The sequence below is a fragment of the Montipora foliosa genome, chromosome 5 (assembly GCF_036669935.1).
Source record: "Montipora foliosa isolate CH-2021 chromosome 5, ASM3666993v2, whole genome shotgun sequence".
NCBI classification, from domain to species: domain Eukaryota; kingdom Metazoa; phylum Cnidaria; class Anthozoa; order Scleractinia; family Acroporidae; genus Montipora; species Montipora foliosa.
In genome coordinates this window covers 4485327-4502826 of record NC_090873.1, presented here as the reverse complement: position 1 = coordinate 4502826, position 17500 = coordinate 4485327, and the positions used below count along the sequence as shown (strand labels likewise).

Here is a 17500-nt window from a genome sequence, read left to right as displayed (position 1 = left end):
CATATGGAATCATTTTTTACTTTTCATAAATTTTCAATTGTATAGTTATTGTTATTTTTTACTATTATCATAATTATATAACGATGAAATGTTATATGACATGGATCACATATGAACTGCGGATATGAAATCAAGTGAAGCTATGATCTTTGCAGTTATGAACGCAATTTTTGCAATTGCGTAGAGAAGCCTGAAAAATTCAGGACTTCAACGGGGTTTGAACACATGACCTCGCAATACCGGATGGTGCGACGCTCTAACCAACTGAGCTATGAAGCCACTGATGTTGGTAGCTGGTCATTTGTGAGTTCTAATAATCCTGTGAGGAATGAATCAACGATGAAATGCAGATATGAAATCAAGTGAAGCTATGTTCCATGCAGTTATGAACGCAATTTTTGCAATTGTGTAGAGAAGCCTGAAAAATTCAGGACTTCAACGTGGTTTGAACACATGACCTTGTTAAGAGAAACTCATTAAGGGTGGGCAACATTGCTTGAGTATTTAGGTGCATAATTTTGAGATGGTTGTTACTTGCATTCAAGATCTCCTGGATTTTGTCATCTCTAAATTCTTGAAAAGCAGTTTCTGATTCAGTGGACGATTCCAATTCTGGGCATGCATGGAAAGGCAGCACTGATATTAAACATTGACACGCCGGGCTGGCGAGGGATTAAAATCGGCACGCTCGTTAGCCCGCAGTAACTACTTTTGCTCAGCGGGTTTTCGCAAAAGTGTTGTTTACTTATCCAATATGGCGGAACTCATCGTGAATATACACGATACTGTTACTTCTTATATTGCTAATGCACCAGATAAGAATTTAGCGACAAAAATTGGCGATGAACTTTTAAAGCTTTCAAGAGCCGTAGTTAAACACCACACGTTTCCAGAACAACAACGTTACAAGTTTTATCTGGCACAGCCCTCAAGAATGCTCGCAAGAGAGGTTTACAGGTGGAATAAAAGCATCTGTAGAATGCTGAAACGTTCTCCGTCACTTCGCAACCCCTGGGGAATAACACTTAAAAGAAGCCTACCACTTGAGCTGTTTGATACCTTAAAGACAACTGTTATTGCCTATGGCTGGGGACAGGTGACCAGAAGTACTAATCACGTGGAGGAATTAATAATAACAGAAGAAGATCATTTCAACAGTTTTATAATGTCTTGGAGCAACAAGTTTCGACGTCAGCTGGAGAAGACAGAAGTGCTAATAAAAGTGGAGCAAGACGGTGGATATAGTCGAGTGTTGATCGATGCAGCCAGGCCAGTAAAGATAAAGTACTCTAAGAACCTAGAAATGCTTACTTTGTCTCTCAGTTATGGCCACTGGAACAGAGTAGGTGTTCCTCAACATTCCTTTTACCGTGGTTGAATATTGTGAATTATTGCTATATAGGGATTTAGTCTGTGGCATCAGTATAATGTTTGATTTTAATATACTGCCTGGAGTTATTTAGGGCCTCTTTTTAAGGTCTGTAAGGACAAAAAAAAAGTCCTTTATTTTCATCCTGCTAATTCTTAACTTTTGTGATTATGTTTCTAAGAGGGTAAATAGTCAGTCAGGTATACTTTGCACAATATTTTTTTACTATCAGCCTATCTACTAAATTGAATGGGGTTAAGAAATGTTTATTGCCCACAAAAATGTTCTCAGTCCTGATTTTCTTCATTTACCAGCCCTCCCTGCCAATAAATGATGTGAACTACATTGCTTTTCTAAGTAAATTAATCATAAACAGACTTATAACTTATAACTGGCAGTGAACCTCTAGCTCTTGGCAAATTGCTTCATCAGTTTCAACTCTACTGAAACCAAGAAAGCAATGAAATACAATTGTATGTTAAGCTCCAACACTAATAATTTACAAGTTGTGTTCAACATGGAATGAGTGAAATTGACAATTCTGTCTCATAATGTTGCTCCCAGCCCTCCCTGCCAATAAGTGATGAGAGCTACATTGCTTTCCTAAGTAAATAATCATAAACATACTTTTTCTTTACAACAAAGTTTATTGATAAGAAACAATCCATGAACATTCTGAAAGAATATTGATCAAAAGTTTCATAATTGACATGTTATAATGTTTACATCAGTTGTCAAACCAAGAAAGCAATGAAATATGTTAAGCTCAAACACTAATAATTTATAAGTTGTGTTCAACAATGAGTGAAATTGACAATTCTGTCTCATAATGTTGCTCCCAGCCCTCCCTGCCAATAAATGATGAGAGCTACATTGCTTTCCTGAGTAAATTAATCATAGACAGACTTTTTCTTTACAACAAAGTTTATTGATAAGAAACAATCCATGAACATTCTGAAAGAATATTGATCAAAAGTTTCATAATTGACATGTTATAATGTTTACATCGGTTGTCAAACCAAGAAAGCAATGAAATATGTTATTATTAATTAAGCTCCAACACTAATAATTTATAAGTTGTGTTCAACAATGAGTGAAATTGACAATTCTGTCTCATAATGTTGCTCCCAAAAATACAAATGTAAGAATAAAAAGTCCAGTGAGGTTTTGCAAGAAGTTTCGCAATAAGCATGCTGCAAATCTGCTTGGAAAGCAGAACGTGAGGCTGAAATCGCTAGAAAAATACACTGAGCATGTTGCAGATTTCTTTATCAAGTTCTGCATTGTGTGCAGATCTATAAACAGCCTTATAAAGGCTTGATGAACAATAAACACATTTTGCTTGGTTTTCACCCATTTTAAAACCACAGTAACAAAACCCAGGGAGGTGAGCCTCTTTAGGTGTGTACTTGTCCTTGCACTTGACATAACGAAAGTGGAATGGGTCTGTTTTTCTAAGCCAGATAGAGCTAATGTACTCATGGCGCATAACTAACCTCCAGCGAGTTGTGAGGGTAGCGTGCCGTGCAAATGATGACAGGGTTACATGTTTAGCCTCGCGGCCTTGCATTGTGTTAATGCCTAATCCCAATCCAAATTCTTTAAATAATGCTTTGTTGTGAAATGGAATTGCATATCCCACAGTCCAAACTGTAGGATTAACTGATTTCAGTAAAAGGGAACAGGTGTTAAAGAATAACTGGCAGTGAACCTCTAGCTCTTGGCAAATTGCTTCATCAGTTTCAACTCTACTGAATTTTGACACTGCGTCACGCAATTGAAGGGCAGCAAATGCAATTGAAACAAGTCGAAGTAATTCAGGCCCAGTGTCATTTTCTCTGCTTAGGGAATCAATAAAGAACATAAATTTGTGGCAAAAGCATTTGGTTTCTTTCCCAGTGAAACGATATTCAAATTTCTTTTTTCTGCCTTCCTTGAGCCACTTGTTTAGCTTCTTATATAGTCTAGATGCACCAACTTCATTCTTAACTGAAAGCATGAATTTTTTAAGTGGAGTTTCATTAGGCAGGGTTGATACATCACAACCTGCCACAGGAATGTCACTTCGTGAAATTGCTTCCTCCAAAAGTAAACAATGGATATACTGCCAAGCATTGTTTGAATTATGCAATGGTTCTGTTTTCGTGAAGTCCGTGGCCTCACGAACCTATCTTGAAGCTGCTCTGAGTTTCCTGGCTGGATCAGTGAAGGTGCCTTTCTTCTTAGCTTCATTCGTCTCTTCCTTTTCGTCTCAGAAAGAGCTTGTCTTGAGGGGACCCTCACTAATTCAAGTTCTGATACCTTGGATTGGCATCTTTTGATCTGAAAATTAAAATCATGCAATTAACTTGTTTTTTGATGAATATTTAATACATTATCTGGCAAAAAAAAATTGAAAATAAGTAATCCTTACAAGAGTATGGTAAAATAATTTTTCTGGTCAGCAACTGAGGAAACTCTTACCTCCACCAATTTTGTAACCCATTGCAGATCATGTGTATTAAAAGGCACCCATGATCCAGTGTCGATCGATACCCTCGATCAATACCCTTGATCAACATCCCAATGGATACTTGGTTGACATTCTATTTGACACTTGATCAACACACAGTCAATATTTGATCAATAGGTGGTGGATAGTCGGGCGAGTGTCAACCGTCTACGGTGCATTGATCAAAAATTGCCTGTATAGTGGACTCCCCACTGACTGTCAACCAAGATGTCAGTCGAGTGTCAACTGAAGCGTCATTGTCGTGTCAGTCGAGTACCGATCAAGAGTATTGATTGAGGGTATCGATGGACACTTGACTGCGGAAGCCTTTAGTACACATGGTCCCACAATGATTATTTGTCAGATTCAAATACTTTGCAGATCTAGTCACATTTTCATAAGGCTGCCTACATCTGACAACACAGGCCAAACTAAATGATTATCAATATAACTAGCCCTGTTGTAGGGCCAACAACTAAATTCAAGGCAATCAAAATTAGTGGCACTCAAACAATAATCAACCAGTCTAACAAATTAAGTTAGTGATATTTTAATATTTACTAAGCTTATCAAGGCAAAACTTACTCTGTTGCTCACACGATCGACTTTACTATTTTCTTCTTGAAGGCTTTGGCAGTTGTCAAGGTAAACTTCTCGTAGTTCCTTTCTTCTAGTCGCTAATTTGCCAATCGGGAAGCAGTACTTCGCACTAGTTTTTGTGCTTCTGTTGTTTTGCCTTCCCTTTTCACCCATTGCTGTTTATGGTTGTTTGATTCGCTGATCAAAAGTAGTTACTGCGGTCTAACGAGCGTGCCGATTTCAATCCCACGTACAGCCTAGCATGCGGTTCCATTTTTTCGAGGCAGGACACCTACAAAGCAAGAAAGAATTTTAGAATTCAATACACAAATAATTTTATGAGGTATCTATCGTTTTGAATTCCTCGGAAAAAATGAAGGAAATTAATGAACGGCTCAAGTTTATCAAATACGAAGAAATGGACTTACCTCCGCTCGGTACCACACAGTCAACGAAAAATGCAGAAGTATACTCCACGGTTTGACTGAATGACAATCGAAAAATGGCCGACCTGTCAACATCAAAATTACCATGTGCTTTCCTCCGTCCCACAGATCATAGCGGTCCATGTCATAAGATATTCAGCTTTTAAGTATGCAAATCGATGCAAATCTATGCAGACTAAAGAGCGGCCATTTTGAAATTTGAAACCTGAAACACCGCTGACAGAAAACTTGCCAATTTTAGGCGCGCCCCAGCCCGGCGTGTGAAGGCAGGTCCACTCAAGATTTCGCATTAAAACTCGATATTCCCAAACATTGTACATGAGTAAGCGTGTGTTGGGAAACCATGCCTTGAAATCTACAATACTTTTACGTTTTCCAATGAGGAAGATAAAATGAAGCTAACGCCGGGGATGGAAAGATTTGAAGCATACTGCAAGCCAAGAAAGAATATTACGCTAGTAAGACACAACTTCTTAACTCATAAATAACATGACAACGTATGGTTTGATCAATTTGTGACAGATCTCAAGCAACGAAGTGCTCAATGTGAATTTGGCAAACTCAAGCATTCTTTGATCAAGGGCATGATCATAATTGGAGTAGAACACAGTGATCCGGGTCTATAAAGAGATATTTTTGTCAATTACGGTAGTTGTGACTACACTTTTATAGGCGCTAGAGGAGATTTGGTACAATTATTTTATTAACATTAATAATAATTATTGCTATTATCATTTATCACCACACGGACTGCAGGTAGTTTTTATGCCTTACCTTCAACAGATCGCTTGATGTTCATTCCATCTACAGATACTGAAGGGTGATCCAAAGAAGTTGTTGGTTGTCCTTTTCCTGAATCTGACAAAGTGTCTAGATAATAAAAGAAAAAAGACGATCACTAGAGGATACAAAGAAAATGCTATTCAGAACACTACATAGCAATGAACTGAAATCCATCCCCAACCCTTAAATGATTAGAGGAACTGCATGACCAGAAATTTGTATCCTATTAAAAAATGGTAGACATATGGAATCATTTTTTACTTTTCATAAATTTTCAATTGTACATGTATAGTTATTGTTATTTTTTACTATTATCATAATTATATAACGATGAAATGTTATATGAAATGGATCACATATGAACTGCGGATATGAAATCAAGTGAAGCTATGATCTTTGCAGTTATGAACGCAATTTTTGCAATTGCGTAGAGAAGCCTGAAAAATTCAGGACTTCAACGGGGTTTGAACACATGACCTCGCAATACCGGACGGTGCGACGCTCTAACCAACTTAGCTATGAAGCCACTGATGTTGGTAGCTGGTCATTTGTGAGTTCTAATAATCCTGTGAGGAATGAATCAACGATGAAATGCAGATATAAAATCAAGTGAAGCTATGTTCCATGCAGTTATGAACGCAATTTTTGCAATTGTGTAGAGAAGCCTGAAAAATTCAGGACTTCAACGTGGTTTGAACCAGTGACATTGCAATATATGATCCATTTCATATAACATTTCATTGTTGATTCATTCCTCACAGGATTATTAGAACTCACAAATGACCAGTTCCCAATGTCAGAGGCTTGATACACTGTACGTGTAGCTCAGTTGGTTAGAGCGTCATTGTTAAGAGAAACTCATTAAAAGTGGGCAACATTGCTTGAGTATTTAGGTGCATAAATTTGAGATGGTTGATACTTGCATTCAAGATCTCCTGGATTTTGTCATCTCTAAATTCTTGAAAAGCAGTTTCTGATTCAGTGGACAATTCCAATTCTGGCCATGCATGGAAAGGCAGCACTGATATTAAACATTGAAGGCAGGTCCACTCAAGATTTCGCATTAAATCTCGATATTCCCAAACATTCTACACGAGTAAGCGTGTGTTGGGAAACCATGCCTTGAAATCTACAATACTTTTACGTTTTCCAATGAGGAAGATAAAATGAAACTAACGCCGGGGATGGAAAGATTTGAAGCATACTGCAAGCCAAGAAAGAATATTACGCTAGTAAGACACAACTTCTTAACTCATAAATAACATGACGGAGTATGGTTTGATCAATTTGTGACAGATATCAAGCAACGAAGTGCTCAATGTGAATTTGGCAAACTCAAGCATTCTTTGATCAAGGGCATGATCATAATTGGAGTAGAACACAGTGATCCGGGTCTATAAAGAGATATTTTTGTCAATTACGGTAGCGTAATGACAATCTGCGAGCCAGCGAGCCATGCGAGTCATGCGAATTTCGCATTTAAGTCTAAGCACCCATTTCAAATAGCACTGATAAACAGTTATCAAGTCTAAGCACCCATTTTAAAACGGTTAGCTTTCAATAATTGTGTGACTCGCAGTCATGGCTCGCATGGCTCGCAGCCATGACTCGCATGGCTCGCTTCTTGGTTCGCATGGCTCGCAGCCATGGCTCGCACGTTTGGCTCGCACATTGGCAAAACTGATTACGGTAGTTGTGACTCAACTTTTATAGGCGCTAGAGGAGATTTGGTACAATTATTTTATTAACATTAATAATAATTATTGCTATTATCATTTATCACCACACGGACTGCAGGTAGTTTTATGCCTTACCTTCAACAGATCGCTTGATGTTCATTCCATCTACAGATACTGAAGGGTGATCCAAAGAAGTTGTTGGTTGTCCTTTTCCTGAATCTGACAAAGTGTCTAGATAATAAAAGAAAAAAGACGATCATTAGAGGATACAAAGAAAATGCTATTCAGAACACTACATAGCAATGAACTGAAATCCATCCCCAACCCTTAAATGATTAGAGGAACTGCATGACCAGAAATTTGTATCCTATTAAAAAATGGTAGACATATGGAATCATTTTTTACTTTTCATAAATTTTCAATTGTACATGTATAGTTATTGTTATTTTTTACTATTATCATAATTATATAACGATGAAATGTTATATGAAATGGATCACATATGAACTGCGGATATGAAATCAAGTGAAGCTATGATCTTTGCAGTTATGAACGCAATTTTTGCAATTGCGTAGAGAAGCCTGAAAAATTCAGGACTTCAACGGGGTTTGAACACATGACCTCGCAATACCGGACGGTGCGACGCTCTAACCAACTTAGCTATGAAGCCACTGATGTTGGTAGCTGGTCATTTGTGAGTTCTAATAATCCTGTGAGGAATGAATCAACGATGAAATGCAGATATAAAATCAAGTGAAGCTATGTTCCATGCAGTTATGAACGCAATTTTTGCAATTGTGTAGAGAAGCCTGAAAAATTCAGGACTTCAACGTGGTTTGAACCAGTGACATTGCAATATATGATCCATTTCATATAACATTTCATTGTTGATTCATTCCTCACAGGATTATTAGAACTCACAAATGACCAGTTCCCAATGTCAGAGGCTTGATACACTGTACGTGTAGCTCAGTTGGTTAGAGCGTCATTGTTAAGAGAAACTCATTAAAAGTGGGCAACATTGCTTGAGTATTTAGGTGCATAAATTTGAGATGGTTGATACTTGCATTCAAGATCTCCTGGATTTTGTCATCTCTAAATTCTTGAAAAGCAGTTTCTGATTCAGTGGACAATTCCAATTCTGGCCATGCATGGAAAGGCAGCACTGATATTAAACATTGAAGGCAGGTCCACTCAAGATTTCGCATTAAATCTCGATATTTCCAAACATTCTACACGAGTAAGCGTGTGTTGGGAAACCATGCCTTGAAATCTACAATACTTTTACGTTTTCCAATGAGGAAGATAAAATGAAACTAACGCCGGGGATGGAAAGATTTGAAGCATACTGCAAGCCAAGAAAGAATATTACGCTAGTAAGACACAACTTCTTAACTCATAAATAACATGACGGAGTATGGTTTGATCAATTTGTGACAGATATCAAGCAACGAAGTGCTCAATGTGAATTTGGCAAACTCAAGCATTCTTTGATCAAGGGCATGATCATAATTGGAGTAGAACACAGTGATCCGGGTCTATAAAGAGATATTTTTGTCAATTACGGTAGCGTAATGACAATCTGCGAGCCAGCGAGCCATGCGAGTCATGCGAATTTCGCATTTAAGTCTAAGCACCCATTTCAAATAGCACTGATAAACAGTTATCAAGTCTAAGCACCCATTTTAAAACGGTTAGCTTTCAATAATTGTGTGACTCGCAGTCATGGCTCGCATGGCTCGCAGCCATGACTCGCATGGCTCGCTTCTTGGTTCGCATGGCTCGCAGCCATGGCTCGCACGTTTGGCTCGCACATTGGCAAAACTGATTACGGTAGTTGTGACTCAACTTTTATAGGCGCTAGAGGAGATTTGGTACAATTATTTTATTAACATTAATAATAATTATTGCTATTATCATTTATCACCACACGGACTGCAGGTAGTTTTTATGCCTTACCTTCAACAGATCGCTTGATGTTCATTCCATCTACAGATACTGAAGGGTGATCCAAAGAAGTTGTTGGTTGTCCTTTTCCTGAATCTGACAAAGTGTCTAGATAATAAAAGAAAAAAGACGATCATTAGAGGATACAAAGAAAATGCTATTCAGAACACTACATAGCAATGAACTGAAATCCATCCCCAACCCTTAAATGATTAGAGGAACTGCATGACCAGAAATTTGTATCCTATTAAAAAATGGTAGACATATGGAATCATTTTTTACTTTTCATAAATTTTCAATTGTACATGTATAGTTATTGTTATTTTTTACTATTATCATAATTATATAACGATGAAATGTTATATGAAATGGATCACATATGAACTGCGGATATGAAATCAAGTGAAGCTATGATCTTTGCAGTTATGAACGCAATTTTTGCAATTGCGTAGAGAAGCCTGAAAAATTCAGGACTTCAACGGGGTTTGAACACATGACCTCACAATACCGGACGGTGCGACGCTCTAACCAACTTAGCTATGAAGCCACTGATGTTGGTAGCTGGTCATTTGTGAGTTCTAATAATCCTGTGAGGAATGAATCAACGATGAAATGCAGATATAAAATCAAGTGAAGCTATGTTCCATGCAGTTATGAACACAATTTTTGCAATTGTGTAGAGAAGCCTGAAAAATTCAGGACTTCAACGTGGTTTGAACCAGTGACTTTGCAATATATGATCCATTTCATATAACATTTCATTGTTGATTCATTCCTCACAGGATTATTAGAACTCACAAATGACCAGTTTCCAATGTCAGAGGCTTGATACACTGTACGTGTAGCTCAGTTGGTTAGAGCGTCATTGTTAAGAGAAACTCATTAAAAGTGGGCAACATTGCTTGAGTATTTAGGTGCATAAATTTGAGATGGTTGTTACTTGCATTCAAGATCTCCTGGATTTTGTCATCTCTAAATTCTTGAAAAGCAGTTTCTGATTCAGTGGACGATTCCAATTCTGGCCATGCATGGAAAGGCAGCACTGATATTAAACATTGAAGGCAGGTCCACTCAAGATTTCGCATTAAATCTCGATATTCCCAAACATTCTACACGAGTAAGCGTGTGTTGGGAAACCATGCCTTGAAATCTACAATACTTTTACGTTTTCCAATGAGGAAGATAAAATGAAGCTAACGCCGGGGATGGAAAGATTTGAAGCATACTGCAAGCCAAGAAAGAATATTACGCTAGTAAGACACAACTTCTTAACTCATAAATAACATGACGGAGTATGGTTTGATCAATTTGTGACAGATATCAAGCAACGAAGTGCTCAATGTGAATTTGGCAAACTCAAGCATTCTTTGATCAAGGGCATGATCATAATTGGAGTAGAACACAGTGATCCGGGTCTATAAAGAGATATTTTTGTCAATTACGGTAGGGTAATGACAATCTGCGAGCCAGCGAGCCATGCGAGTCATGCGAATTTCGCATTTAAGTCTAAGCACCCATTTCAAATAGCACTGATAAACAGTTATCAAGTCTAAGCACCCATTTTAAAACGGTTAGCTTTCAATAATTGTGTGACTCGCAGTCATGGCTCGCATGGCTCGCAGCCATGACTCGCATGGCTCGCTTCTTGGTTCGCATGGCTCGCAGCCATGGCTCGCACGTTTGGCTCGCACATTGGCAAAACTGATTACGGTAGTTGTGACTCAACTTTTATAGGCGCTAGAGGAGATTTGGTACAATTATTTTATTAACATTAATAATAATTATTGCTATTATCATTTATCACCACACGGACTGCAGGTAGTTTTTATGCCTTACCTTCAACAGATCGCTTGATGTTCATTCCATCTACAGATACTGAAGGGTGATCCAAAGAAGTTGTTGGTTGTCCTTTTCCTGAATCTGACAAAGTGTCTAGATAATAAAAGAAAAAAGATGATCATTAGAGGATACAAAGAAAATGCTATTCAGAACACTACATAGCAATGAACTGAAATCCATCCCCAACCCTTAAATGATTAGAGGAACTGCATGACCAGAAATTTGTATCCTATTAAAAAATGGTAGACATATGGAATCATTTTTTACTTTTCATAAATCTTCAATTGTACATGACTGTATAGTTATTGTTATTTTTTACTATTATCATAATTATATAACGATGAAATGTTATATGAAATGGATCACATATGAACTGCGGATATGAAATCAAGTGAAGCTATGATCTTTGCAGTTATGAACGCAATTTTTGCAATTGCGTAGAGAAGCCTGAAAAATTCAGGACTTCAACGGGGTTTGAACACATGACCTCGCAATACCGGACGGTGCAACGCTCTAACCAACTTAGCTATGAAGCCACTGATGTTGGTAGCTGGTCATTTGTGAGTTCTAATAATCCTGTGAGGAATGAATCAACGATGAAATGCAGATATGAAATCAAGTGAAGCTATGTTCCATGCAGTTATGAACGCAATTTTTGCAATTGTGTAGAGAAGCCTGAAAAATTCAGGACTTCAACTTGGTTTGAACACATGACCTTGTTAAGAGAAACTCATTAAAGATGGGCAACATTGCTTGAGTATTTAGGTGCATAATTTTGAGATGGTTGTTACTTGCATTCAAGATCTCCTGGATTTTGTTATCTTGAAATTCTTGAAAAGCAGTTTCTGATTCAGTGGACTAGTCCAGTTCTGGGCATGCATGGAAAGGCAGCACTGATATTAAACATTGATGGCAGGTCCACTGAAGATTTGTGTTGGCATGAACTTGTTTCGCATTAAATCCCGATATTCCCAAGGAGTAAGCATGTGTTGGGAACCATGCCTTGAAATCTACAATACTTTTACGTTTTCCAATGAGGAAGATAAAATGATCAGAAGCTAAAGCCGGGGATTGAAAGATTTGAAGCATACTGCAAGGCAAGAAAGAATATTACGCTAGTAAGACACAACTTCTTAACTCATAAATAACATGATGGCGTATCGTTTGATCAATTTGTGACAGATCTCAAGCGACGAAGTGCTCAATGTGAATTTGGCAAACTCAAGCATTCTTTGATCAAGGGCATGATCATAATCGGAGTAGAAGACAACCAACTAAGGGAGAAACTTTTACGTACCGACGATTTCATGCTAGATACATGTATGGCAATTACAATTGGCCAAGCATCTGAGACAACAAAGAAACATGCACTGACGACCGGAAGCAAGAAATGAGACCACTGTTGATGCGCTAAACGCTCCTCGCAAAAAAGGAAATCAGCTTAATTCTACATGTAGTTCATCACCAACTACAAATCAATGCAAGTACTGCGGGAGTTTACATCAAAGAGGAAAATGCCCTGCTTACGGGAAAACATGCTCAAAATACCATAAACTAAACCATTTCGCTGCTGTATGCCTATCAACACCATGCAAGGTACATTACTCAGCTAAAGGCCAATCCAATGATGCTTGTGGCACAGCAGAAAATGTGGATCACATATTCATAGGAATTCTGTCATCTGATTAAAACTATGATGTCAACACACTCAACAACGCGAAGAACGACAATTGCAATTGAATAATCTCCCTAAGATCAAATGATAGTGTACATGTAACACAATTCAAGATGGATACCGGTGCACAAGCAAATGTTCTCACAGTATCAACACTGAAGAGATTATCTACTAAGCCCCCCATTGATAGGACCCACACAAGACTTACAGCGTACAATGGAATGGACATACATGTACATGTACCAGTTATGGGAAAGTGCACCCTTGAAATGACTCACAACAATACAATCCATTTGGTTCCCTTCATCATTGCTGACACTACGTCTCTGCCACTGTTGGGACTTCAGAAATGCGTTGATCTTTATCTAACAAAGCATGTTTGGGCAGTGGACGCCAATGAGCCAGACTTCATTCAAGATTACAAAGACATGTTTGGAGAGGTGGGATGCTTGAAAGGGGATTCTCACATTAACATTGATCCTAGCGCCATACCAGCGATTCACCCACCACATAAGATACCGATCTCACTAATGGAGAAACTCAAAGCTGAACTGGAACGCATGTGCAAGCTGGATGTCATCGAAAAAATTGATGAGCCGACAGATTGGGTTAGCTAGATGGTGATTGTTGAGAAAGGCAATGGCAACTGCACATTTGTCTAGATCCAAGGGACTTGAATTCAGCCATCAAACGCCATCACTATCCAAAGCCAAGCGTTGATGAGGTTCATTGCAAACTAAACTGAACGCAGGGTTGTCGGAACACAACAAGATTTATTCCAAAATGAACGTAGCTGTAACCACGAGGTAAAACTCTAAACATCACGTAACTTGATAAAATTACACAGCCTCCGCCAACTTGAATAAATACTGCTTCTGTCACATGTACACTTGACTAAACACGGCTAATGGCAACTCTGTCCACTTATATACTTTCACAATGAGATTCTAGAACTTTCTAAAACAGTTAACAATCTAATTATAGAAAGATTACATAACACACCGATTTAGAAATGCTTACGCACGAGCCTAAAAATAAACAAACTACGAACTCTCGGGAAGCTTCTAGAAAGTAATGCTAGTCACGCAATGCTACTTTTTGTAACATAACCCCCTTTCAGAAGAAATTTTCTCAATTTATCCTAAACAAACATGGTCCATCTGAAGAACAAAAGAAACTCCGCACAAATTAAGATGAAATCTCTTGATACTCCATACAATCGCTAGGTATTCTTTCTCAATTGTGTAGTAGTTTCTTTCTGCACCTGTCAATTTCTTGCTTGCGTAGCAAACAGGAAACAACTTCTCATCATGTTTCTGCATTAATACTGCACCGATTCCACTGTTGGAGGCGTCCGTCCTTAAGAAATGTGACCATCCAGATGAAAAGGATGCGTAAACTAATTCTTCCCAAACGCATTTCAAAACACTGAGTGTTTCAAACAAATTTAAACGCATTTCAAACACTTTCAAACATGTTTCAAATGCGTTTCAAAAAACAGCGTTTCATTGCGTTTCACACACGTGTCACATTTCATTGCGTTTGAAACAGAATAATTAGCATGTGCATAATTACTGGGTTGCCAAACCCAGTCGGAATCTCGGTTTCATTTCGTGGGTTTTTACTGGGTTGCCCTATGGGAAACCCAGTCGGAAAATAGGTAGATTTCCGTTTTAGTATTTTTTTCCGTGTCGGTAAAAGTCTTGCCTGTTACTCCCCTGGTGAGTGGTGTCTTTGTGCATAGAGCCTTTTGCGCATATTTTCTTAGGATCGAGAGGGTAGTGGAACTGCGTAGATTTCTCTGGTGGACACAGTAGAATCATTAACTTAGCCTGCAATGGCGTCGAAAGTCATGCAACGCGAATGGCGTTTTAGTGGATCCTTAAACAAAATATACCCTTATGGAGCTCAATAATAGAAAATCAGTTGGATAAACTAGGCATGAATCTCAAAAGCGACGAGTACTGGACTTCGACAACAATCTATCGCCCGTCGAGACGAAATCAAAGTGAGCAGTATTCACCTGAAGTACATGGTAATTTGACACAATTGAGTTTCTTGTCTTCACGCACGCAATGAAATAGGAAGAGGTTTTCGCCTCTAAGAGCAAATATGTTGTTTGTTTCAATAAAATTTTCGCTGGAAAGGGATTCTGTGGTATTTTCTGCCTTTGTGAATTATAATATCATGTTGTGTATTGAATTTTCGAGCTTAAGGTTGAAATGTGATATGGGAGAAGTTTTTTAGTATTGCTCTGTACGCAGGAAGGGTTCACAGACCTGTTGGAAGCGTGCTTGAGTTTCAACAAAATGAGCCCCAAAATCAGTGAAAACTTGTGACGCAGATGAATAATAAAGTAGCTGCTATTTCCAAAATGATGGAATTACCTGGTGATAAATAACGTCGTACGCGTCTTGGAGAGTAAATTTTGACTTTGCATAAATAAGAGTTGGGCGATTGTGATCTTTGTTTTGACTTCGCTCATTTCATTGTCAAACTTTATAACACTTGACAGAAAAAGAAACTTACAAAAACCCGGTATCTTGCCATCATTTGACACAGATGCTTCACTGTTTGGCGAGTAAACATGCCGCGGTAACTTAATCACGGCGCCCGCTGAATTCCGGCCATGTCACTTTCGATTTTGCAATTTACTTGAACGTAGCAAAAATCTCCCAAAATGTTTGTCGCTGATCGTAACTTTTTATATTCTATATTCACGGTTCAAAATTAATGTTGTTTCCATGTCGTAAATATTTTATTCTCGATCAACCGTCCGGGAAACTTCCTTCTGCTCTTTCTTATCAATAGTTATTTGCTTTTTCATCAATATTTGTTTTGCATAAAGCAAGCTAACAGGATCTGTACCTTGCTGAGTTCGCATTTGTTAGCGTTAATACTTTAGTAGTATTTTCGGTCAGATGTTTTTGTTTTTTATGAGGGGTTTATTGTTTTGGTCTCCCATCCTAACACTAACCCCGCGAAACACGGCTTGACTTCAGGTTCACAGAAAATGTTGTCAGCAACACCACTATTTCTATTTCTCTTCTATTTTCTGTTCTTTCTATTTTTCAAATAACAAGAGCCACAGCATGGCCAGAGATGAGGGTGACAGTGTCAGTGAGGCTGCAACACAAACAGGAAGAGCCATTGTGGCTCCAGGATTATTATCAGAACAGTCGCTGTTTTACCCAACAAGGCCATTTAACCATGTTAGGACATTTACATATTAACCTTTGATAACTGCAACCCTAACGTGTCTCCTTATTTATTTGGGAGGAGGTTGTGTAGTGTGGGGTCTGAGCACAAGTTTGTGTTCTCATAATTTTAAATTTGTTTTTCTAGTTCTGCATGTTTTTCTTCTGTTACATATCTGTAGGTTTGGAAACATGAAATACTGTATTCATTAATTAAATTCTGGATGGCATTGCTATGTTGCAAGTGCTATACTCAACAAATTTTAAAAGACAGAGACAGACTTTTGCATCGGTTTGAAATGACTTTAAACTGCCAAACATTACAACAAGACAGTATAAATGAAAGACATAGAGTAGATACAGTGTAGAGCATTGTACAATGTGTCTTACAAATTAGGGATAAGGTTGACAAGATTCAAAAGCATTCGAAATGTGACCACATGGGACTTTCTCTTAGAAGCCACCATTAACTGGAACACACACCATTGCAGAAGCGTGAGTGTTGGATTAGTAACAATAATTCAAAAAGATCAAGTTGCAATAACTTGTGTGATTAGTGTACAAAGAAATCTCTTAGTCAGTTACTTATAATTATCCAATTAGTATAGGTGCTATTATCATCATTTCCATTACTTTTTATTACCTTCAGAACTGCAGTTAATTATCGTCCATTACCTTGTTCAACAGGTTTGTTAGTCTGAGTTCCAACACTTCCTCTTTTTTCTTTACAAGATAGCAAATTATCTGATCAGAAAAGAAAGATGACAATCATTGGAGGATGCATACATGTACCTACAGAAATGCTATTTGCAACACTGGTAATGAATGGAAATGTATCCCCTTTCCTTAAATTATTACTGTACATGTACAGTAACTTGCACTACATGGATAAAAATCTGATCTTAGTATCAGCTACAATCTTGGACAAAACTCTTGGGAAAAATTCTAGCTTAAGCATCATTTGGCACGCACTCACAAAATATCTTGGTCCTTCCCCCCTTCCCCCCATACCAATGTTGGTAATGTCATGCAAAATACTGTGCAAGCCTTTGGTCGCTTTTTAAAACAACATTGGAATGGGGGGAGGGGGGACAGTAGGAAGAATTTACTCTTTATCGCACAGACAAATTAGAGTGTCACATTTTCCCAACGAGTTTTGTCCAAGATTGTAAATATACCAAAATGAGAAAAATTTACAGCAGACTCATTGGCCCAAATAACCCTGTGTACCAAAATTTACGGCATTACATGTTGCTTAATTTAAGCTATTGTCGTTTCCAATCATGGGATCACATATGTAATGAAAGCCAATTTTTTGGGACTTAACAATGGCGAACAGTGCTTAATCAACAAGTAGAAAGTGACCAGCATGGTTTTTATTGACATTATAGAGCCAGAAAAAACGACATATATTGCCTTCTTAGCACCGTCGCAATAAGGAAATTTTTAACGTGAAAGATCATTGAAAAGTGCAACGTGTCATACTTGTTTGATT

The 17500-nt window shown here is 38.0% G+C and overlaps 1 protein-coding gene across 2 annotated transcripts in view; it reads right to left on the bottom strand.

Moving 5' to 3' along the window:
* The window catches only part of LOC138003441 (uncharacterized), a 37002-nt gene that overhangs the window by 17968 nt on the left and 1534 nt on the right, over positions 1–17500 (bottom strand). For both annotated transcript variants that reach the window (XM_068849514.1, XM_068849513.1), the window contains 5 exons: positions 16681–16749; positions 11131–11226; positions 9307–9402; positions 7483–7578; positions 5660–5755 (listed from right to left, as the gene is read on the bottom strand). In XM_068849514.1, coding sequence (XP_068705615.1) covers positions 5660–5755; positions 7483–7578; positions 9307–9402; positions 11131–11226; positions 16681–16749 — 453 coding nt within the window. The remainder of the gene's footprint in view (positions 1–5659; positions 5756–7482; positions 7579–9306; positions 9403–11130; positions 11227–16680; positions 16750–17500) is intronic.